This window comes from Macadamia integrifolia, chromosome 14 (assembly GCF_013358625.1).
Source record: "Macadamia integrifolia cultivar HAES 741 chromosome 14, SCU_Mint_v3, whole genome shotgun sequence".
NCBI lineage: Eukaryota > Viridiplantae > Streptophyta > Magnoliopsida > Proteales > Proteaceae > Macadamia > Macadamia integrifolia.
The window spans coordinates 26,426,598-26,451,781 of NC_056570.1; the positions used below are offsets into that span (position 1 = coordinate 26,426,598).

Here is a 25,184-nt window from a genome sequence, read left to right on the forward strand (position 1 = left end):
GGGTCTGAAAACCTCTCTCTCCATTTCTAACTCTTTTTTTTTTTCTTGGTTTGTTTTCAAATGTTTGAATGGATTCTGCAAGAGGTTCTGCATTCGTTACACTCTTAAACGATTGGGAGACTTGTTGTTGAGTTTTTCCCTTCATAAATCCAAAGGATTTCAGGTTTAGACTTGGGAGGGGAAAGAGAAAGGAAGGACCTTCCTTCCCTAGACAAAGACTCTACCCATTTTGTCTCCTTGCTGTTCCGCCTTCTTCCTCTCCTCTCTATCGTATCCGAGTCTCATCGCTGGCAGATCTATGTGTTCTACAGTACTGTAGGGGATTTCACTTCTTCCATACCTGGGGAAAAAGTCTGTTGCAGGTTAAAACTTCATTGCAAATCCTAGCTGCCGAATTGATGGGGGTGTTCCTCTATTCTCTCTTCCCAATGTTTGCAATTTTGGTCTTCTTTTTCGTCTTTATGTTTCCTCTCGTTGCAGTATCCATTATTGCTGGAGTGGGCTTGGTTTCAACAACTATGGTTGTGTAAGTGGAGTGAGCATGACCCAAAATACAGGTCCAGTTATATTAGATGAAGCCATTACAGCCTTGAGGACCTTTATACCCGCATTTGAGGATTTTAAGTACGTAGTTACATTCTGCTGTAAAAGTGGTAGCAGAAACATGCACTTCAATTAAATATCAAACCATGTAGGATCCTTTGGATTCTTTTAAAACTGGTCTTAGAATTTCAGTGTATTTGAAATCTGTATGCTATATCACAGTGTTTCTTACGTGATTTACATTTTCATGGATTTTTCATTGTTGATTTCTAAGTGTTCAAAATTATTGCTTGTTAGCTTGAACATTGATTATTGGTTAGTTACTACTTAATCTGTTTAATTCAAACAAACTCCTTGGAAGTGTCGTATACTTGATTTTGAGATTGGAATGGATGCTCTGATTGTAAATGTAGGTAGTTGAGACTTGAGACTTGAGCTCCTAGAACAAAAATGGTGAATTTATTATGTGCATCTCTATTGCCGCATTTTTTTTATCTATTTAAAATCTAAACATTTAGAAACTGTATTTTCTGTTTTTGAATTCGTTGTTTCACAAAATGTTTGACTGTATTTTTTTCTGGTCCGTTTAAATTTGTGAGCTGTTTTAAAAATGGTGTATGGAACACTATTTTTTGGCCGTTCCTGTATAACTATGACCCTGACTCCTAAGAAAATACTGGAAACACACCATTGATATTGTAGGCTGTCTAAATTCTGAAGTTCGCGGCTCAGACTGGATAGTCTTAAACTCTGAATTTCATTATCGAGGACTGTCCATTTCTACAAAGGATACACTCTGATGGCGGTGTCAAAAGATGAATGGGGAGGTTGTACTATTCAGCTAGATGAAGAGGAGGAAGGCAACAGCGAAGCGACTGTGGATTATATCTTTCAGAGGATTGGAGAACCTGTACCCATAAAGCTTCAGAATACCAATTTTGATACTGAAAGTCCTCCAATAAGGCCTTTGGCTGTGTCCGAACAATTTGGAGCCATATTCGTTGCACACAACGAAGGTTAATTTTCCTGTATTTTTATTCTTTACTACTTCGTTTTGGGTTTTCATCTCCCATTGGTTTCACATGGGCAATTGTAATTTTGGGCTTTGTGTTTCTAGGGTTCTATGTTGCAAAGACCAAAGACGTTATTGAGGCAGCGAAGGAAATAAAGGAGATAGATAGAGGTTCATGTATCCAAGACCTTAGTGTTGTAGATGTTCCTATTGGAAAGGCTTACATTTTGGCATTGTCTATGGACTCTTCAACGCTTGCTGTCACCGTTGATGGAGTGGTTCATTTTTTCTTAGTTGAGTCACTTCTCAACAAGGTAATGGTGTCTACTGTGTAGCTCTATTTATTTGGAGTAGCAAGTTCAACCCTTACTCTATGTACTAATTCTAATTACTCTATGTACTAATTTTTCCCTCTAGTGTTTGTTTGAAGACACCCTCACGGTACAACTGTGTTAACACATACTGATTCTTTAAACTTTTCTGTGTAGTTTTGATCATCTCATATGTAATGTATTCCATGCTAATTGCTTTCCACTCTCACTAGTTTACTCCGCCCTGATGCAGATAAATCACATAAATGTGCTTATTTCATAAAAAAATAATATTTGGTGGGTTATATATCATATATGATGGGGCTTTTGGTCTAATGGTTTTTCATTGTAATCTGCCACTTTAGTGGGTCTAAATTATGGGTAGGAGGTAGGATACGCGATTTATTTTATTAGTGTAGTATGAATGTTTTATTTCATTATGTATCTGTTATTTACTTGGTTGTTAAGGATAGAATATAGTCTTGTAAGAATGGAACTCCTATTTCTACTTTGAATACTCCTAGTCTAACAAGTTAAGATAGAGTTTTAGTAATCAGGGACATTTATCCCTATTATAGTTAAATTTTCCTATTTCAAGTACACTTAAAGAACCGAGAACCGTCCAGTCATTGGTTGACCCTCGTTTGGTCAAGTGTTCTTTGCCATAGACACCACTAAGAACAAGGAGTCTCTTATCCATCTCACTAAGTAACATAGTTGTCGTGGTGCTAAGGCGAACCAAGTAAGTGTTTAGGTGACAAGGCGCTCGCCTTAAGGTGAACAAGGCGACCAACTATTATTTGTTTTTATTTTTCCTCTTTATTAACATTATTTAGTATGCTACATATACATTATATCATAAAAAATCAACATAAAGCCATATCAAGTCATAAAAAATCAACATTAAGCACATCAAATCAACATTAAGTCATCAAAATTCAACATTTAGATAAATGTTTTTGTTCTATAATAAGTTTGACGGTCAAATGATTTTATTTTTTCATGAGACTTTTTGCATTAGGTATAGCACAAAATCAGTTTTCCAACAAGTCTAAGATTACTTAAATCCAAGGATCGAAATCTCGTTTCGTTTCGGTATTTCGGTGGTTCTAAATCTCGGCGAGTTGGTTGATTTTTTTTGGGAGTCGGTTGACTGTTTCGGTGGTCAAACGGCCATATTATGACCTGAAACTTGGTGGGGAGCTTGTCTCAAGGTTAATAAATATGTTTAGAACTTTTGCGAAAATATTAGAATATGACAGTGTTTTAGAGTTGCACCCTTGTTTGGCAGCAACCGGCGAACTGTTCTGGAGATTTTATAAAATATTGCTAGAACAAGATATAATATGATAGTAAAAACAAGTAAATAATGCATCTAAGCCATGATCAAAACATACATTTAATTAACTAATATTTAGAGTACATGTTTAACTGTACTAACCATAAAAAAATACATTTTATGTTGATAGAAAATGTATTTTTTAAACCAGAAAAATAAAATTATGAACCCAATAAAAAAAAAAAAATCGACTCCTTGAGGTCATAAATTTGCCTGTAGTGTCTAACATGTAAAAAATCTAGCCACATCCAACATTTAGTTATGTTACTATTTAAAAAAAAAAAAAGGTTTTGGGGAAAATGGTTTACCTTTCCAAAGCTTGAAATGTGTAGATCTTTAACTTGGAGTGATCTTCAAGGCAATAAATGTGATGATGTGTCAAATTAGTGGACAATGGAGTGATTTTGTGTTCAAATGCAAGGAGGAGCCGAAATTTCGGCTTCCCCTCAACGGGATTGAGCAACATTAACGTGTACTAAGAGCAAACACTTTGTTTCTGGGTCTACAAACTTATAGCCAAGGGTTGAGGCTTTCTAGTGTAATTTATTAAGTACTTGTATTGCGTTTGTGCCTCATTGTGCATTGAATGATAAATAATGTGAGTGATGACTAGAATTAAGTAAGACCTATTAGCTTTCTTCCCAAATAGATGAGAGGGTTATTGATAAATAAGGCTCGTACATGCGTAGCCTATTTGCTAACGTCATTGAGATGGACCTGGGTTGAACCGACTCAGACTTTTTTTTTTTTGCCCGTGCTGGGTTTGAATTTAGCTGTGATTGCTGAAGCGCTCAAAATCTCACAACAACCACAATGATCACCCAAGTTCATCCTCCGACAAGTTGTACATGGATATGGGATATCAACTATCAAGTATTTTGTTTTCTTATTTTGCTTTTATGTTGGGATGGTATGCCACTTCCCTTCGTAAGTATTTTTTGCTAGCAATTACGAACATTTTTTTTAATATATTTATTGCATGCTTTGGATATGTGCAGGAGAAAGAACCATATTTCTCAGATTCACTTGCAGATTCAACCAATGTCAAGGACTTTCAGTGGAGAAAAAATTCAGAAAACTCATATCTTGTTCTTTCAGATCAGGGAATGCTATATCATGGATTTGTCAAGGGTCCTTTCAAAGATGTAATGGACAATGTTGATGCTGGTTTGTTCTCCACTTCTAGATATGTTCCCTTCTTTTGTGTTGTAAAAAATTATATTTTGATTGGTGATGCTTTAATATGCTGTTGTTGCCTTTTTCTTTCCTGATATTGTTGTGGAGATTCAATTAGTAAGCAATGTCTTCATGGACTGCTGGGCCCTTGGTTGGTCTGTGGTCAGATTGTTCATTCCATGAATTCCACCGGCAGGCTACAATGATCTGTATAAGGCAGGATCAGACAAGGTCCAATCACTGTAGAACTGTTTACTGTTCAGACTGTCAGAATGCTGCTTGAGACGACTTGAGTACTGGATATTGGGTTCACGAGTCTGGTTGCAAAAACACTGAATTCACTGTGTAGGATTTCTTGGCTGGTTTGCATGTTGACTATGATATGATCTTTGTCCAGATCCTTAGCAGATCTCTCTAACCTACTCTAGAGCAAGCTTTTGCCCTAGTTCATACGGAGGAGTGCCGTCATACTACCATGCTTCATCTTCCCACTACTGAAAAATCAGCCCTAGAAACTGGTTCTACTCCTGTTATAGATGGGTCATCTCGTACTGGGGATACCACCAAGGAAGTTGTTAAATGTGAACACTGTAACAAGCCATACCATACCAAGGCCACTTGTTGGAGACTTCATGGTAAATCGACTGATTTTGAGGTGAAGCGTGGTCGATCCAAAACCAAAGCCAATCATGCTGAGACTGTTGACACATCACCTGTCACTGATTTTGGTTTTTCCTAGGAATAACTCCAGGCTTTCTGGCGCATGATAAATCTCTACTTCATTATTTGTTTCAAATCCTGCCAATTCAACCACTCCTTCAGGTCCCAATTTTGCTTATTCAGGTATTTTGTTTGGTGGTCATTGTGCATCGGTTGCCTACACTCTCTGGATCATTGACTTTGATGCCACTAACATATGACTGGTTCTTCCAGCTTGTTTCACCACTATTCTTCCACTTTAGATAGAGATGAATTTCGGGTAGTAGATGGCTCCCTAAGTGCTTGGGGAAAGGTTTCTAATTTGTGTTCTCGTTTTATAAAAATATCTTCAGTTTTACATATCCCTAATTTTACTACTAACCCACTCTCCATCAGTAGTCTTACTAGGGACTTGAACTGCAAAGTCACATTTTTTCCTCCCAACTGTCTTTTCCAGATTCGGGTAATAGGGAAGACGATTGGATGTGGTAAGGTGCATGGTGATCTCTATTTGCTTAATGATGGTTGTCATTCCACAAGTGCAATCACTCTACCACTTCATTAGCTTCACTCTGTTTCATCTGATCTACATCAATTTCCTTGTTGTTTAGGACACCCTTCACTTGAGCCTTCATATTTTTTATTACCCAAGTTAGTTCGGCAATGTATTAGGGATGATTTTTTTTCTTAAGTTTGTACTCTGGCTAAATAGACTCGTTCTAATTATTTTCCTTTAAATATAAGAAGTCCTATTTTCCATTTGGTTCACTCTGATGTGTCGGGTTCGGCTCGTCGGACATCTATTTCTAGTCAACGATTGTTTGTGACTTTCATCGATTGCCATTCTAGAATTACCTCGGTGTATAGCATGCAGCATAAGAGTGAAGTATTAAGTTTTCAACAGTTTCATAAGATGATTCAGACACAGTACAATGCCACTCTGAAGATTCTTCGTAGTGATAGGCAAGGAGTACATGGAGGGTCGATTCCAACAGTATCTTGCTGACCATGGGACAGTTCATCAAACAAGTTGTGTTGGCACCGCAGCTTAGAATGGGGTAGCCGAGCGCAAGAACCAGCATTTGCTTGAAATCGCTAGAGTCATGATGTTTGCCAAACACGTTCCAATCTTAGTACTGGAGTGATGTTGTCCTTACTGCTGATTATCTGATCAATCACATGCCTACTCGTGTTCTAGATTCTCGGACATGTTCTTCAAGTGGTTTCATCATTTCTGGTTCCTCCACGGATATTTGGGTGTGTATGTTATGTCGGGATCATCACACTCCAGGGAAATTGGAACCTGAAGCCTTAACTGTATTTTCCTGGGTTACTCTCCAACACAGAAGGGATACAAATATTACGACCGTTCTACAAGGTGTACTATGGTCACCATGGATGTTGTGTTTCATAAATCCGTTGGCTACTACTCGTTGCCACCTCTTCAGGGGGAGTCTGATGTTAGTGAAAATGTGACTCCGATCCTATTTGCTCTACCAGTGTGTCCACATTCCTCTGATAATGCTCCACCAGTATATATGTCATCCTCTGATAGTCCTCCTGTTCAGGATGAGAGTATGATAGAGAGTCAGAGACTATTGTGCCACCTCAGGGGGAGATAACTCCAGTTCAGAAGATCATTAGTGAATTTCAGAGGCAAATTGATGATTCAAACCTTTAGGTCTATTGTAGGGGCTACACCAGAAATAAGCAACTTCATATTACCACCATCACTACCACACCTTTGCAAATCCCATCTCCATCCCTGGGTCCAGAGCCTAACACATCATGAGGTATAATTTATTCTCTTGAGAAACCTATTGCTCTTAGGAAAGGCACTAGAACTTGTACCCAACATCCCATATCCCATGATTCCCTTTCTCACTCCTATCGTGCTTTTGTGTCTTTTCTTTCTTTTGTTCGTATTCCCCCAGAATTGTAGGAAGCTTTTGCAGATGAAAAATGGAAGGCAACAATGAAGGAAGAAATGGATGCCTTGAAAAAGAATGCTACATTGGAATTTGTGGTTCTTCTTGTGGGAAAAGACCAGTTGGTTGTAAGCGGGTGTTTGTGGTTAAGCAGAAGATAGATGCCACAATGGATAGGTACAAATCAAGGCTTGTGGCTAAAGGATTCACTCAAACATATGAGATCTACTACTAGGAGATGTTTCTCCAGTTGCCAAACTGACAACCGTAAGGGTATTACTCTCATGTTCTATAAATCTGGGAAGGGATTTGCAACAACTTGATGTGCAGAATGGTTTCATCCATGGAGAGCTCAATGGAGAAGTCTCTAGTGATGGGACTCAAGGCAAGGTTTGCAAGTTGAAGTGTGCTCTCTATTGGTGAAGCAGTCACCTAGAGCATGGTTTGGGAGATTTCACAAGGCAATGACTTCTGTGGAATATAAAGAGAGCAAGGCTGACCACACACTGTTCATAAAAAAGATTTGGTGATAAGATTACCATGCTTATTGTCTATATGGATGACATTTGTGATGATAGGAAATGATAGTGCTGAGATTGGTCATCTCAAGGGCTTTCTTGGCCGTGAATTTGAAATAAAGAATATTGGAAGATTAAGGTACTTTCTTGGGATTAAAGTTGCTCAGTCTTTAGAAGGCATTTTTCTATCCCAGAGGAAGTACATCCTCGTTCTGTTGTTTGAGACTGTTTTATTAGGTTGTCATCCTTCTGGTACTCCTATTGAAGCTAGTACCCATCTCAAGGAAAAAGAGTGTGAACCTGTTGACAAGGGGTGTTATCAGTGGCTGGTAGGAAAACTGATATATCTCTCCCATACACGACCTGATATTTCTGTGGGCCTGTGGCTGTGAGTTTGGCCATTGGTGAGTTAGTTTATGCATGATCCTTATTCCTCCCACATGGAAGCTGCTTTGCTTATCCTGCGATACTTGAAGTCAGTTCCAGGAAAATGGTTCCTCTTGTCCCCTTTTGACCACTTCAGAGTTGTGGCGTATACATATGCTGATTGGACTGGCTCCCTTGACAGAAAGTCCATCTCAGGTTATTGTACCTTCATGGGTGGAAACCTCGTCACTAGGCTCAACAAGAAGCAAAATGTGGTAGCTAGATCTAGTGCTGAAGTAGAATTTTGTGCCATGGCACAAAGAATTTGTGAATTGTTATGGTTTTGTAGCTTATTAGAAGATATTGGTATTCTTGTTCATCTCCCCGTGATGCTTCACTTTGATAACAAGGTCGCTATCAACATTGATCGCAACCCAGTTAATGTGGGACTGAGTTTGAAAACTCAAACTAAACCTAACTGCAGGAACTTTCAGTCAAAAGAACAACCACTAAACACCCAAAAAATAGACAAAACACAGTGGTCCAGAAATAGGAATCGAACAGCCCTTTGTATAGCAGAAATTTCAACTCAGAACTTAAAGAGTTTCAGAAATCAGATATCACACCAACTATAGGACTAAACAGTAGCGGAAAATGGGGTATTAAAATAGGCCATACTTAGTAGCAACACCACAGAGACAGAACATACCAAACCAGAGTTCAATTCTGGACAGAAACACAATCGGCCAGAATCAGAAAATTAACCAGACCAGACAATCCCCTGATCTGATGGGTATGAAATCAAGATCGAACCTCCTTCCCAGCAAGGGGAACACTCAATCCGATGGCTAGATAGTCCAGTAGGGGTGGTCGATACTTGGAGAATTCTGGAAAAACTCAGATCTGAAATTAACATAGATTAGTTCTCTTACCTGAGATGCAGAACAATAACAGCAGCAATAAGAAAACCAGAAAAGAATAAGATCCACTCGGACTTCTCGCTGTAGTGTGTCGATCGGATCAAACATCAATCCCTAATCCTTGATCAAATACAAGGAACATCCATTGAAGCCCGCTGCAGCCACAAGAATTTTTTTTAAAACATAAATCGTGGGGCCTTAGTATGGTGCCCTTCTTTATTTATAATGATGGGGTATAAGATTACAAAGAATAGAAACTCAAAGCTTCTAAATATTGACAGAATAAACTACCAACATGTAGTTACTAAAACTGGAAAATTGTAATCTAGTGAAATTAGAAACTAATGTGAGACTGAAAATAGAAACTAAACTAGAAACTCAATAAGTAACTGATAACCCCATTATAGCCCAAGCTGTGGGCCATTAGAAGCAGCCCTGGTCGACCCAATCAGCCACTAGTGTTGACCTTCTTATTCTTTCTTGAGTAGACCTTCTGATCTGCGTCAACTCTCCCGGCTTGAAAAAATTCGTCTGCGACGAATGGACAAGGGACATGTAGCGCTCATATAAGTCGGGATCAAGTCTCTTGAAATCATTAGCATGAATTCAAGTACAATCACTACGGGAACGGCCTTTCCACTTGACAAGAAAAGTGTGATAACCAGTGCCACGATGGGAGATCTTGTAATTATCATCCAAGGCATCTTCAATAACTTCAGAAGTAGGTGGCTTCAGTTGGGGTAGCCTCAACATTTGTTCCGTGTCTCCATCATCCGAATGGTGTCCAACATAAAGGTGAAGATCAGCCACATTAAACACATTGCTTATGGTCATGTCATCAGGCAACTCAAGCACATAAGCATTAGGTCCAATATGTTTCAGCACCTTGTAGGGACCCATATTCCATGGATGTAACTTGGTATTGACACCTGTTTGAAACCGTTCAGGATTTACTCGAATCATCACCATGTCCTTGGGTTTGAACTCCACATAATGCCGATGACGATCAGCAGAAGCTTTATACACATCATTGTTCAAGGCAATACATCGTCGGGTGTTGGCATGCACTTCAGTGATATGACATAAGAACTCATTTGCTTCAATACTAACTAAGATCAATAGGCCGCTTAGGCCGAACTCCAAGCAAGACCTCAAAAGGAGTATGACCCGTTGTCCTGTTCATTGAACTGTTGTAGGAAAAATCTGCAATGTTAAGAATGGAAGGCCATATCTTCTCATAGTCTCGAACCAAACACCTCAACAAGTTTCTCAAGCTACGGTTCACCACCTCTGTTTGTCCTTCCGTCTGTGGATGAAATGCAGTTGTAAAGTGTAACTTTGTATTTGTCTTTAACCACAATGTCTTTCAAAAATAACTCATAAACTTAACATCACGGTTAGACACAATACTAGTTGGCCGCCCATGTAGTCGCACTAGCTCCTTGAAGTAGAGCTTTGCAACCTGATAAGCATCAAAAGTCTTTCGATAAGGTATGAAATTAGCCATCTTAGAGAAACGATCCACAACCACCATAATAGAATCATATCGTTCCCTAGTAGGGGGTAGTCCAAGAACAAAATCCATGTTAACATCAAGCCATGGTGCATGAGGAACAGGTAGTGGAGAGTATAAACCTGTGTTCTGTTTTTCCCCTTTTACCAACTGACATACACGGCATCTCTTGATCACATGATCGACATCCTTTGCAATGCATGGCCAATGATATCGATTAGTCACCTATGCAAGAGTCTTATCTTTCCCAAAATATCCTCCTAATCCTCCTTCATGTAACTCCCGTATGATGTGATGACATAGGGAAGAGTTTGGGATACAAAGCTGTGTGTCGAAGAATAAGTACCCATCATGCATAGAGTACTTTAGGTGTTGTCCACCATGTTGTAACTTTGCAAAGACAGTGCTAAAATCAGGATCAGATGCATACTCACCCCGTATCTGATCAATACTAATAACATGTGCTGAAAAAGTGTTAAGTGTGAGCACTTTCCGACTAAGTGCATCAGCCACTGTGTTCTCTTTTCCTGTCTTGTGCTTCATAGCAAATATGAACCTCTGCAAGTAAGCTACCCATTTGGCATGCCTGTGGCTAATCGACTTCTGTGAGTGAAGGTGCTTCAAAGCCTCATGATCAGTGTATAAAATGAACTCCTTAGCAATAAGGTAGTGTCTCCAATGGCGTAGCACTTAGACGACCGCATACAACTGCAGATCATATGTCGAATAACGCTTCTTGGCCTCATTTATTTTCTCGTTATAGAAAGCGATGGGGTGCCCTCCTTGCATTAACACTCATCCTAACCCAACATGTGAAGCATTAATAGCTACCTCAAATATTCAGTCAAAATCTGGTAGGCGTAGAATGGGTGCCTCTGTCATCTTCCTCTTCACAGGAGCGAAGGCTTTGGTCGCTGCAGCTGTCCATTCAAACTTCCCTTTACTTGACTTCACACATTCAGTGATGGGTGCCATAACTGCATTGATATTCCGAATAAATCTTCTGTAGAAGGAAGCCAAACCATTGAAGCTACGGACTTCTGTTAGTGTCTTAGGTGTAGGCCAATCAGTGATGCTCTTGATCTTCTCCGGATCAGCTTCAACCCCCTTTGATGACACTATAAATCTAAGGAATACTACCTTAGGCAGCATGAAGGAACACTTCTTGAGATTAATGTATAACTTCTCTGCACGAAATACTCTCAAGACTTGCCTCAAGTGATCCATATGCTCTTCTTGGTTCTTACTGTATATCAAAATATCATCAAAGTAAACAACCACAAAGTGACCAATGAAAGGACGAAGTACCTGTGTCATAACTCTCATGAAGGTGCTAAGTGCATTCGTCAGACCGAAAGGCATGACTTTCCATTCATATAAACCATCCTTGGTCTTGAAGGCGGTCTTTCACTCATCTCCAGAATAGATACGAATTTGATGGTAGCCACTCCTCAGATCTAATTTCGAGAAGACCTTTGCCTCTGACAGCATATCGAACATATCATCTAGTCGTGGTATAGGGAACCTATACTTGATTGTTATCTTGTTGATAGCACGGCTGTCCACACACATACGCCAAGAACCATCCTTCTTCGGCGTGAGTAAAGCTGGTACCGCACAAGGACTTAAGCTCTCCTCAATAAAGCCCTTCTGTAATAACCTATCCACTTGTCGTTTTAGCTCGGCATGTTCAGTAGGGCTAAGTCTGTAAGCGGGAAGGTAAGGTAGAACCGAACTAGGTACCAAATCAATAGCATGTTGTATGACTCGTATTGGAGGTAGCTCATCTGGGAGATCATCAGGGACTAAGTCAGAAAAATCAGATATGAGTTCTCTAATAGGTGCACTATGTGTTACCTCAGGTTGGGGAGTGACTTCCTGAGTAACAAGAGCCATAACCATTCCAGTCTCATGACTTGTGTGTAAGAACTGCTGGCGGGGGATAGGTAGCAACTCCTTTGTGGGCATAGCTACTACCTTCTTCTCAATGTCAATGTCTTTCTGATTTGATCTTAGGGATCTCCGTCATCGTATTTCAGTCGGCACATTTACCGGATAGAAAGTTATAGGAACACCTTTCCAAATGAAGGTACGTAGATTTTTCTTCCCTCCAACCATGGCATCATTGTCATACATCCAGGGACGACCAAGCAGTACATCTGTGAGTTTCATTGGAATCACATCACACCAAACTTTCTCTTCATACCGGTAAAGTTTTAGAGGAATTGAGCACCTCCTGTTCACCTCCAAGGCATTACCATTCAGCAAGGATACCTTATAAGGCTGAGGATGGGGGTCAGATTTCAAGGTTGCTTTCTTCACAAAGGCTTCAGAGACAACGTTGACACAACTGCCTCTATCAATGATAATCTGACAAGCATGCTCACCTGACTTCATACGGCTGTAGAATATTTAGTTACGTCGCCAATCTTCTCATTTGGTTTCAGCTACCAATATGCGAGTAACAATATTTATTCCATGAGTGCCATCCTCATTAGTGTCTTCCATGTCATAGTCATATCCACCATCATCATCATCATCATCATCCAAAAGATAGGGGTAAAGAGCTGACTCATCTTCCTCATTGGAGTCTTTAACCTCAGCTATTGCATTAACCCTTTGTTTATAGGGGCAATACTTAACAAAATGTCATACCTCTTGGCAATGGAATCACTGTACCTTATTACTACCTGTCATGTGTGCCTTTCCTTTGTGATCAGCTCGTGGAGGAAAAGTGGACTTTGGGGGTGTTGAGCTACTAGGTTTCGTGGCTGGAAAATTTTTCTTGACCTCCCCAGCTTGAAAACCAAACCTTTTAACTGGCTGTGCTATAAGCTTCTCTGCTCGTAGGGCCTTGTGAAAGCAATCCCACATTGAGTACACATCAACAACTCCGATTCCCTTGTTGATTTCAGCTCGTAATCCTAGTCGAAACCGAGATAATAGTTGCCTTTTATTCTCCCTATGCTTGTGCGAGAATAAAGTGCATCAAACCTGTTCATGTACTCTGCAACAGACATAGTCCCTTGGCGAAGAGAATTCAGCTGGTCTTGTATGCGAGCTCTGAAGTTGCGTGGCAAGTATTTGTCAGATAACTTAAGCTTCATCTCCTCCCAACTAGTAGGTTCTCTACCACGGTCCTTCAACTCATGCTCATAGGTTCTGCACCAATCACGAGCAGCCTCGACTAGCTTAGCATGAGTTAGTTTCATCTTCCGCTCCTCAATTCATAATAGTCAAAATAGTCATCCAAAGCCACTACTCAATCATAGAACAATTGGGGATCAGGTCTACCATCAAACTCTTTCAGATCGAGTTTGACTTTCTGTGAATCTCCAGAGTACCTATGATATGTAGGACGTTCAGTCTCAAAGTAACCCCTTGCGGGTTATTCAAAAGTAGGTTGCACTATAGGAACCCTCTGTGGTGCTCTCAGATTAGGGTTTGCTCTCCTGTTAGCCAACTGAGCAGCTACATTCAATGGGACTTCCACTTCGGGTGTTGTTCGTGAATCACTGGTAGGCTGTTGTGGTGGGGTCTCTACAGTCAACAACCTTATATTCAGTTCAACCTTCAATTCATTCTTCATGGCTTGCTGATCATCCTTCATCTCAGTCCTCATATTCTGTAACATCTCCATAAGAGAAGCTAGGGTGGGGGTGTTGTTCTCAGCCATGCTTTGATACCACTTAATGTAGGACTAAGTTTGAAAAATTAAACCAAACCCAACTGCAGGAACTTTTAGTCAAAAGAACAACCACTAAACACCCAAAAAATAGACAATACACAACAGTCCACAAATAGGAATCGAACAACCCTTTGTACAACAGAAATTTCAACTCAGAACTTAGAGTTTCAGAAATGAGATATCACACCAACTATAGGACTAAACAGTAGCAGAAAATAAGGTATTAAAATAGGCCATACTAAGTAGCAACGACACAGAGACAGAACATACCAAACCAGAGTTCAATTCTGGACAGAAACACAATCAGCTAGAATCAGAAAATTAACCAGACCAGACAATCCCCTGGTCAGATGGGTATGAAATCAGGATCAAACCTCCTTCCCAGCAAGGGGAACACTCAATCCAAAGGGGCAGTCAATCCGATGGCTAGATAGTCCAGTAGGGGTGGTCGATACTTGGAGAATTCTAGAAAAACTCAGATATGAAATTAACAATAGATTAGTTTTCTTACCTAAGATGCAGAACAATAACAGCAGCAATAAGAAAACCAGGAAAGAATAAGATCCACTCGGACTTCTCGCCACAGAGTGTCGATCGGATCAAACACCAATCCCTAATCCTTGATCAAACACAAGGAACATCCATTGAAGCCAACAACAGCAACAAGATTTTTTTTTTGAAAACATAAATCGTGGGCCTCAGTATGGTGCCCTTCTTTATTTATAATGATGGGGTATAAGATTACAAAGAATAGAAACTCAAAGAACCTAAATATTGACTGAATAAATTACCAACATGTAGTTACTAAAACTGGAAAATTGTAATCTAGTGAAATTAGAAACTAACTTAGAACAGAAATTAGAAACTAATGTAAGATTGAAAATAGAAACTCAATAAGTAACTAATAACCCCATCACATTAGAAGCAGCCCTGGTCGACCTAGTCAACCAATAGGGTCGACCCTCTTATTCCTTCTTGAGTAGAGCTTCTGATCTGCGTCACCAGTACATCATGATCGTAAGTTCGTAACAAGCACTTGGAGATTGAGAAACACTTCATCAAAGAGAAGTTAGGTGCTGGGTTATTTATGTTCCTTTTGTGAAGTCTGTTTTTCAATTAGCTGATGTGTCCACTACGGGATTAGGAAGAAAATTGTTTCATTCTTGTTTAGTCAAGTTGGGCATGTGTGACATCTATGCTCCAACTTGAGGGGAGTATTGTTGGAATATGTAAGTTAGGGTGCCACATGGGCATTACTGAGCTTTCCTCATCTAACCGACTCTAATTAATGAGAGTTAGCCAAAGGGGATGGCAAACTTGTAGTTTCCTAACCTTTTGTTTTATGCTCCTTTATTATAAATAAAGGCTTGACTGACTTCTCTGGTCATTCAAGCATTCTACCCTAGTGTTGTTGTTAACACTGATCAAGGTGTACGAGTTGTCCGACTGACGTCTTGCTGTGTGAAGCCTGGGTGGTTCTCTTATTATTTTTCTTCCGTTTTTGCTGCTGGTTCTTCCCTCGTTTTCTATTCAATCTCTGATTATTGCCATCCACAAGTGAAGTAGTGACTCGAAAAAATAAAATCGATCAGTTCGTTGAGGAGATCAACCTATTTAAAGTTTTCCACAAATTGATCTTCAACTTCCAACTGTGTCATCTCATCTTCTACCACTGGTGATTCATCTTCTGGTTCGTCTACCTGTTGTTCAAAGGCTGAGATCACATAGTTGAGGGTAGAGTATATACAATCAGATGTGACCAATGTTTAGGTCTTTGATGTCCTTGCAGTGTCGTTGCATCTCATCGAGTTTTTCTCGCATCAGTTGCATTTGTTGGTGGATATCCAATAAAAGATCTAGATCCATCGGTCAGTTTTGTTCTTTTTTTTTTTTTTTTTGGATGGAATAGGGGGAGAAAGGGGGTTGCGTGGGAGGTGGAACGGCTACTGTGGGAGGTGAATGGAGTTGCGTTTCAGTAGAGCAAGGGATCCTTCGGCTCTGATACCAATTGATTGAGAAAGCCTTAGGGGTAGGGAAAAATTCGAATAGAAGGGGAAGGAAGGGATCACAGAATCAGATATTGCACAAATTCAACCAAAGAGGGAGAAATTGCATAAAGAAAGGAGGGAAGGAGAATCACACACAGCCCTAAGGCTCTCAAACATTAACTCAATTCATCATTCTTCAAATCTGTCCAATTAGAGTACATTAGATCCTCTATATAAAGGGGGCAGACTAGTAGTCATGACCTAACTAGGAGTTAGAGTCCAAGTAGGACTAGACATTACATAATAGGAGTTGGACTCCAAATAGGACTAGACTAGACTAGAACTCCAACATGTAGTAGGTAACTAACTAGTCATTCACTAATAGAGAAACCTAAATTGACTAGAAAACTGAAATAACAAAGGAAATAAACTCATAACAGGACTCTAACTAAACTAATGAATTAAATTCCGTTTTCCTACTTTCTACCCATATTTTAGACCCATTAAAGTGGCCCATTACAAAGAAAACCCATGGGATCAAAGGCCCAACACATGCATAACCCAACCCATGGCTTATTTGCAATAAAATAAGCCCATTAAATGACTTATCTACATCAGGGGCTGTAGTTCAACCCCTTTTTATTAAAAACTTCCAAAATACCTCTTGCATGGTGAAAGAATCCACTACAAATTGCAATCCAATTGTTGGGGGTTACGATGTCTTGTATTCTGTCACACAGGTTTGTGGTCTAATTTTTAGCGTTTATATGGGTATTTTGGCAAAAATCACCTATAGATATTCACTATGAATTGTCACCTATATATATTCGCTATGAATTGTAGCGATGCATTTTTTGTATTCTGAGAGGTTTGAGGACGAGCGTGTAGAAATGTAACCCTAAAACAATGCAGAAGATAATGGAAAAACAAGAACAAGCATGCACACAGATTTACGAGGTTCGGAAAGATTGCCTACGTCCCCGGTGAGATGAGATTTTGCTTCACTATCAATGGAGAATAGGGTTACAGCACTTGTCTCTCACACCTCTCAGTATTGCTTGTATTACAGAGAAAGAAACCCTCATGACAAATACATAGCGAAAAACCCTAATCCGGAAAGTACACAATTGCCCTCAAATAAAAAATTCGAGGGGGGGCTGCCCCCCTACACCCTTGCTATGCAAGGGGGCCTCCTGCCCCCTTGCAACCCCCACGGCCTGCTAACCAGTTAGCGGGACCGCTGTCTTGCCTGTCGAGGCACTGCACCAGTACTCCCTGGATTAAACTGTGACGGAATACAAGACATCGTACGCCAACAATCTCCACCTTGGCTTGAATTCTGTCAAGCCTCCTGTAAAGATTACTTGTAGACATCTTCATCCTTGTACCTCATTAGAGGTACAAATCCCTCATCTTCAACAATGAGTAATATTAATCAAGTCCGAACAGGACTCGAACTTCTCTGTAGTAACTGGCTTGGTAAACATATCTGCAGGATTAACATCTGTATGAATTTTTCTTAAGTGAATACTGCCTTCTAACACAAGCTTCCTGATCTTGTGAAATCTCACATCAATATGCTTTATCCTTGCATGAAACACCTGATTCTTTGCAAGATGTATGGCACTCTGACTGTCACAATGTAACACTGTACCTCCTTGCTTCAACCCCAACTCACGAATCAGTCTAGCCAACTAGACTCCTTCCTTGGCAATGGACAATGCAACTATAGACTGAAGCATCGCCTTCCATGATATAGGTCCACTAGCCAATGTAAATATATATCCTGTAGTAGACCTCCTCTTGTCTAAATCACCAGCATAGTCAGAATCAATATAACCCACCAATTTTGTGGAACTTCCCTTGCCACTGAACATAACACATATATCTTTAGTTTTGCTCAAATATTTGAAGATCCACTTAATTGCATTCCAATGCTCCTTCCCTGGATTACTCATGTATTTGCTAACAACACTAACTGCATGAGACAAATCCGGCCTGCTACGAACCATAGCATACATGAGACTCCCAACTGCATTAGCATAAGGGACCTGAGACATCTGCTCCACCTCCTCATATGCTGTAGGGCATTCCCTTTCAGATAACTTGAAGTGGCTAGCTAATGGAGTGCTAACCGGCTTAGCCTTTTCCATATTGAAACGCTCTAGCACCTTTTCAATATACCTCTTCTGAGTTACCCAAAGTTTATTTGCATTTTTATTTTTAAGGATTTCCATGCCAAGGATCTTCTTAGCAGCACTAAGATCCTTCATCTCAAATTCAGCATTCAACAAAAACTTCAAAGAGACTATATCATGTTTGTTCTTTGCAGCAATGAACATATCATCAACATAAAGCATCAACAAAATAATAGAATTATCACTTAACATTTTATAATAAACACAAATATCATACTCACTTCTTGTGTAACCAATCTTCACCATGTGGGAATCAAAACGCTTGTACCACTGCATAGGAGATTGCTTAAGACCATAAAGCGCCCTCTTAAGCAGACAAACATGATCTTCCTTTCCCTGCACCTTGAAACCTTCAGGCTACTCCATGTAAATCTGTTTCTTCCAAGTCACCATGAAGAAATGCAGTCTTCACATCAAGTTGTTCAAGCACCAAATCATACATGGCCACCAAAGCAAGTAATACCCGGATCGAAGTGTGTTTTACCACTGGAGAGAATATTTCATTGTAGTCTATCCCCTCCTTCTGTGCATCGCCCTTGGCTACAAGTCTGGTCTTATACCTTTCACGCTCCTTCTCAGATACTGCCTCTTTATTACGAAATACCCTTAGGTTTTTCCACAATCTCCCAAGTCTTGTTCTTCTGTAGAGACTCCATTTCCTCTATTATAGCTGCCATCCATTTATCATATTGTGTATCACTCAAAGCATCATGGTAGGAAAATGGATAACGCTTCCCTTTACCCTTTGCTACAGTATAAGGAATTTCTACTGCTTCTTGTTGTCCTGGTAAGTCACTGGATGACTCATTTTCTCTTGTTTCTGACTCACCTAACTCCACCTGCACAGTAGAACCTTCTTTATTTTTACCAACTGCTTGTAAATTGTAATTTGACTTCACCATATGAAACTCATCAAACACAACGTCCCTGCTAACCACAAATTTCTGTGAACTTGGATCCCACAACTTGAATCCCTTTACGCCTTAAAACCAAGAAAGATGCATTACTTAGACTTTGAGTCTAACTTGGAACGTTGCTCACTCTCAACATGTGCATAGGCTGAACAACCAAATATTTTTAGAATAGAATAATCTACTGGTTTCCTTGTCCATACCTCTTCGGGAATTTTACAATCAATCGCTTTTAATGGAGACCTGTTGATGAGGTAACATGCCATATTCACTACTTCTGCCCAAAATCTCTTGCTCAACCCTGCATTCAACCTCATATTCCGAGCTCTTTCTAGAAGTGTTATGTTCATCCTTTTAGCTGCACCATTTTGTTGTGGTGTCTTTGGAACCGTGAAGTGACGTGTAATCCCTTCAGCTTTACACAATTCTAGAAACGGCTTGTATGTGTACTCCCCTCCATTATCTATTCTCAAGTACTTAATTTTCTTTCCTGTGTTCCTTTCTACCTCAGCCTTCCATTCCTTAAATTTAGTAAACACCTCACTTTTATGTTTCATGAAGTAGATCCAGACTTTCCTTGAGTAATCATCAACAAAGGTCACGAAGTATTCTGCCCCACCTTTAGATTTTGTTGTTGAAGGACCCCATACATCGCTGTGTACATAATCAAGCACCCTTTTACTCTTATGTTTTGTAGTTTTGAAACTAACCTTGCACTGTTTCCCGGCCACACAATACTTGCAGAAGTTCAGTTTATAAGTTTTCACTCCCTTCAACAGTTTCCTTTTATGAAGCTCAATCAATTCTCTTTCTCCCATATGCCCTAAACGTATATGCCACAGATAAGTATTATGTGTATCAGATCCTGCATCTGTAGTCACAGATGCTCCACCTATAACAGTACTCCCTATGAGTCTGTATAGGTTTCCTGTTAGCTGTCCCTTCATGACAACCATAACACCCTTAATAACTTTGAGAACTCCACCTTCTGTTATGTACTTGCAACCATTTGTGTCAAGTGCCCCCAAATATACTAAGTTTTTCCTTAATTCTGGTACATGTCTCACATTTGCTAAAGTTCTTACTATCCCATCAAACATCTTAATTTTGATTATGCCTATCCCAATGATCTTGCATGCAACATCATTTCCCATTAGGACAGACCCACCATTATATGGTTGATATGTATCAAACCAATCCTTATGTGGACACATGTGATATGAACATCCAGAATCTAAAATCCAAGAATCAGAAGGTTGATTCTTACCTGATGATAGGGAATACATCTCCATCATCTCCATCTGAACTATCAACTATGCTAGCTTCCTCAGATACCTTATCTACACCTTTCTTTTTCAAGTCCGCCTTCCTCTTCAAGCACTCTCTCTTTAGATGACCTTCCTTTTTGCAATAATAACAAGAGACCTTTGTTTTTGCCCCTTTTGATTTCGATCGACTCTTCTCAGATCCCTTCTGATTTGATCTCCCTCTTTTCTGCTCCTTGTCACCTCCAAAAAGACTTTCTCTTTGAGATTTCGTACTACTGGCATTCTTCCTTGTATCATTGGACATGAGGGCAGCCGCGACTTCATTCATCTCAAGGGTCTCCTTCCTGTACAAGAGAGTCGTTACCAGGTGATCATATGATTTTGAGAGCGACGACAACAACAGTAATGCATTGTCTTCATCCTCGATCTTAACCTCTAGGTTTGCAAGTTTACTTACGATCTGATTGAACATGTTAAGATGCTCTAATAGATCTGTACCTTCCTCTATCTGTAGAGAATACAATTGCTTCTTCACGAACAACTTGTTCGTTAAGAACTTCGTCATGTAGATGCTTTCAAGTTTCGCCCATAACTGCAATGCAGATTTGATACCTACAATATATTGTAGGGCATCATCAGAAAGATTTAATCGAATATCACTTATCGCCTTTTTCTCCACCTCTTCCCAATCTTCGCCAGTAATTTTTGCAGGTTTTATTCGACTTCCCCAACAATGTTTTTGCCAAACCCTGTTGTATCAGAAGATCCTTCATCCTTTGACATTAGAGAGTGAAATTGTTCTTCCCATTGAACCGTTTGATATCATACTTGACATTCGATCCCTTCCCTGCCATCGTGATAGTAATGTAACCCTAAAACGATGCAGAAGATAATGGAAAAACAAGAACAAGCAATGCGTATAGATTCACTATCGTTCTGCCTGTCGAGGTACTGCTCCAGTACTCCCTGGATTAAACTGTGACGGAATACAAGACATCGTACATCAATAGAGTGGATGTAACCCTATTCTCTATTTATGATGAAGCATATCTTATCACACTGTGGATGAAGGAAATCTTGCCGAACGATGTAAACCTTGCACTGTGTAATTCTTTGTTTGTATTTCCGCTTTTTTTTGGGGGGGGGGGTTTCTACACCTTTAAATTGGAAACTACCCAAATATGGTTCCCTCCTTTGAGTTGCGTAGAAGTAGAAACTATTTACGAAATTATGTCTTGTACTTACTTGCCAAAATGGAAACTGATTAAAAGATTCCCACACAATGAGCCCTATGAGATCTAAGCTCCTCTTTTGGCTTAAGAAAGATGGTCATAAAAACGAGATCTTTCATCAGCCAGGCCAGATCAGAGTAGGTGACATATTCCAGATGAGTGGCCGATTGAATTCTGGGGAAGATCCAGATTCAGTTTTTTATTTAGATGAAGTTGCATGCCATATTGGTATGAAAGGAAATTAAGCTGCATCACCTCCGTCCCTGTTTAGTCCCCTTCATTTCGAAAGTTCTTTCTGTTGTCAATTGTCGATTACGAAGTCAGAATCTGGGGGTCTCTACATGGTGCATGATGCAAATACAATTCTAGCTGTCCTTTGTCTAGGGGCCTTGACAGTCCGGGTCAGACTCAACCCTGAGGAGTTTTTATTTGTATTTGAGGAGTTGTTTAGCTAGTCTAACGAAGGAGTGCAAATTGTCTCATGTTGTTGGGTGTAAGAGTATTTTTTTGACCTCATTTAACGGACTCCAAACATCTATGAGATCAAAGTGGCTTAAGTCCCCACCCTGAGTTAGTGTGAAAATTGCAGACTTTAGCATTGTAAAGAGGGAGAGTGATCTGCGATTGTGGAGCACAGGGAGTCCCAGTCAATTAGATTGCGGCTGCCCTCCTTCATTCATTAAATAGACTAGTCATTACAAGTTCTACTAGGAATAGGACATAACAAATTAGAATAGGAAACCAACACTAGTTACTGACTAATTGTGCTCGGTCTTAATAGGACCAGGACAGTCCTAATGGGACTAGGAATACCCAAGGGAGGAGCCTGTGACTTGTGCAGGACTCCTCGTTTCTCACGACATAATTCTAACGAGCATCAATAGTATTTTTAGTAAAAAGGACAAAAGACCTCGTTCTGTTCCTGTTGTTAGAATCCTCTGTCGAAGTTTTTGGGAATGAGATATGGTGATGGTTAGAAGTTTTCGATCGGTTTGTCGTTGGTCCTTCTTTTACTTGTGTTTTTTACTAGGTCCATTTGGTTGGTCGCTTGGTAGCCGTTATGACCAATCCAACAGCAATAATGAAGCAACAGAAATCACTTAAAGAGGTCCGTTAATTGTCCTAAACCCGGTCCATTCGTTGGGCCTAAGACCCAAACCACAAGGGGATTTAATGCCAGCAACGATGGTCCATTGCTGGCCCATATGACGCCCAAGGATGGGATGGCTCAATGGGCTTCGGGACTGGCTGTTGTTGCTGGTCTCCTTCCTCCATCGACCTACATCAAAGGGTATCCTTCCAAATTGGAATCTTGCACAAGTCTTGCTCAAATCTGGAAAATGGTCAGTGTAGATGCCTTGTAGTAGTCCCCAATATGTTTTTCCTCCCAAAAATGTAGGTCATTTGGCAAAAAATATCAAATATAGGGTTTTGTCAATTTTTCTCCCTCTTAGTGTTGAAACGAATGAAATTGTCAATATGAATCTCGACCTAATCGATATAGTGCTTTATTAGTGCTTTTATGTATCATTTCATACAAAACAACAATGAAACACAAAATTTGACCAAATTCTTGCTGAAACGTTGAAGTTCGATGGAAAGCGGCAAGCCTGGTGAGTCGTATAGGATTTGGTTTCACCTTTCGTCGAAATCGAAAACGTTTTTGCAAAATTTTTTCATATCGATCGAAATCTTGAACCGTGGTTTTATAATTGCTTTCTATGTTGGTGAGGTAATGATCTTTATTGTTCCTCTTTGATATGGAGGGAAAAGACAAACACGGGTAAACAATTAATAGACAAGTTGTGTAAGTTCACATTGCACTAGGACGTGATGTTTTCAAAGGTTTCTTCTATTGAATGGTTTTCTTTTGATGTATGCATTATTGTTATTCTTCCATTATGTATCACTTGACTCCCATTATTATTATTATCATTAGTGTTTGTTCGATATAGTGTTAATTCATTAAAAGAGGGCGGACCTTGGCACAATAATAAGGTTTCTCCATTGCGACCTAGTGGTCATGGGTTCAAGTCGGGAAATTGCCCTCTTAGGCTCTTAGCGATGTGGGGGTGAGGCTGCATACATTATGACCCTCCCCAGACCCCTCAGTGGTGGGATCCTCGTGCATTGGTACGCCCTTTATAGTGTTATTCATTTAAAAATAGAAAAGAAAAAGAGAATTTTGTTTGCACTGGGCATCGATGGCACTCCATTACTGAAGAGTTTGTGTATCTTGGGTCTAGTGCCAGTTCCCTTTAATTTCTTGGATTTCTTTTTGAAATTATTTATTAGACAACTATAGTGCACCCCTTTCTCTCAGCCTATGCCACGATGAATCCCCTCTTCTAGGATCATAGCCTTATCTTTTTTTTTTTTCTTTTCTTGAAGTGTCATAGTTGAATAGTGACCTGCACGGGCTTTCTGTTTATTTATTTGGCTTATTTCATTGATTAATAATGCTTTTTTTCCCCTTTCATTGCACATGGCACTTTGTTTCTGTATTCCATCTCTTAATTATGATTATGGCTAATTTAAACATTTTCCTGTTTCTCAGTTGATTGGAGTGTCAAAGGCAAATATGTTGCTGTTGCAAGAAACAGTAACTTAAGCATCCTGTCATCCAAATTTGTAGAACAGTTCTGCATGTCATTGTCATTCAAGTCATGGAATAGTGATCCTGATCCAAAATGCAGAATAAAAGGTATATTACTTCTTACTATCAATTTGCCTATTTGTCTCTTATTTCTCTTTTGTTCGAATAAAAACATCTCTAATCTGGATAAAGTTTTGACAAGTCCTGCATATTGTTTTTTCTTGTGTCCTGTTTGTTTCTTGATCTCATAGAAATTTGAGGTACTGGTTGTATATAAATTCTACTATTCTATTATATCAACTCTATAGGAGATTAGAAACCCCATCAAGACTTCTTGTGATTAGTTTCTCTTTGTTGTTCCTAGGTTGACACTTGGGGGGGGGTGAATCGAGGTCCCAAAATATTCTCCTAAATTTGGTGCACTATCACGCTTCCTACTAATGGCACTGCCCTTGGTATTCGCTGGCACATGTACTGATTGGTATTCCTTTTCATCTCCCTTGATGTTTCCCTTACTATTTCTTACTGTTGTCATTTACTGACTGGCTGGGGCAATCCCAAATTTACCATTCTCCCGCACACACATTGTTGCTGCCATACGACCAGTCGTGTGCACATCCACTTTGCGGCCAAGATGGTCAGGTCTACTGGACTGTGCACGCCCAACCCTGCATCATCCATGCCACTCTAATATCCACAATGCTCAGTACTGTTGAAGGCTTCCCAAACACATGGATGGTCATCCAGGTAAGCTCCCAATTTCAACAAACAACAATATACCAAAGTCCTCTTGTGCACCAGAACTAGGGTTGAATTGCTTGGGTCATCTCCCCTTGGAAAAACCCCACCTTTGGCAACTTCAATGGAGTGCATTACTCACATTCAATGTATTCTTGCACTCACTGGAGCTTCCACACCGTCTGTTTGTTTGTTTCTTTCCTTCTTCTTCTTCCCTTTTTTTTTTTTCCTTTTGGGGGG

At 39.8% G+C, this 25,184-nt stretch overlaps 1 protein-coding gene across 3 annotated transcripts in view; it reads left to right on the plus strand.

Moving 5' to 3' along the window:
• Positions 1-25,184, plus strand: part of LOC122062031 (nuclear pore complex protein NUP214) — a 64,159-nt gene that overhangs the window by 390 nt on the left and 38,585 nt on the right. For all 3 annotated transcript variants that reach the window (XM_042625666.1, XM_042625663.1, XM_042625665.1), the window contains exons 2-5: positions 1,246-1,559; positions 1,661-1,869; positions 4,204-4,372; positions 24,168-24,314. In XM_042625666.1, coding sequence (XP_042481600.1) covers positions 1,343-1,559; positions 1,661-1,869; positions 4,204-4,372; positions 24,168-24,314 — 742 coding nt within the window. In that variant the 5' untranslated portion in view covers positions 1,246-1,342. The remainder of the gene's footprint in view (positions 1-1,245; positions 1,560-1,660; positions 1,870-4,203; positions 4,373-24,167; positions 24,315-25,184) is intronic.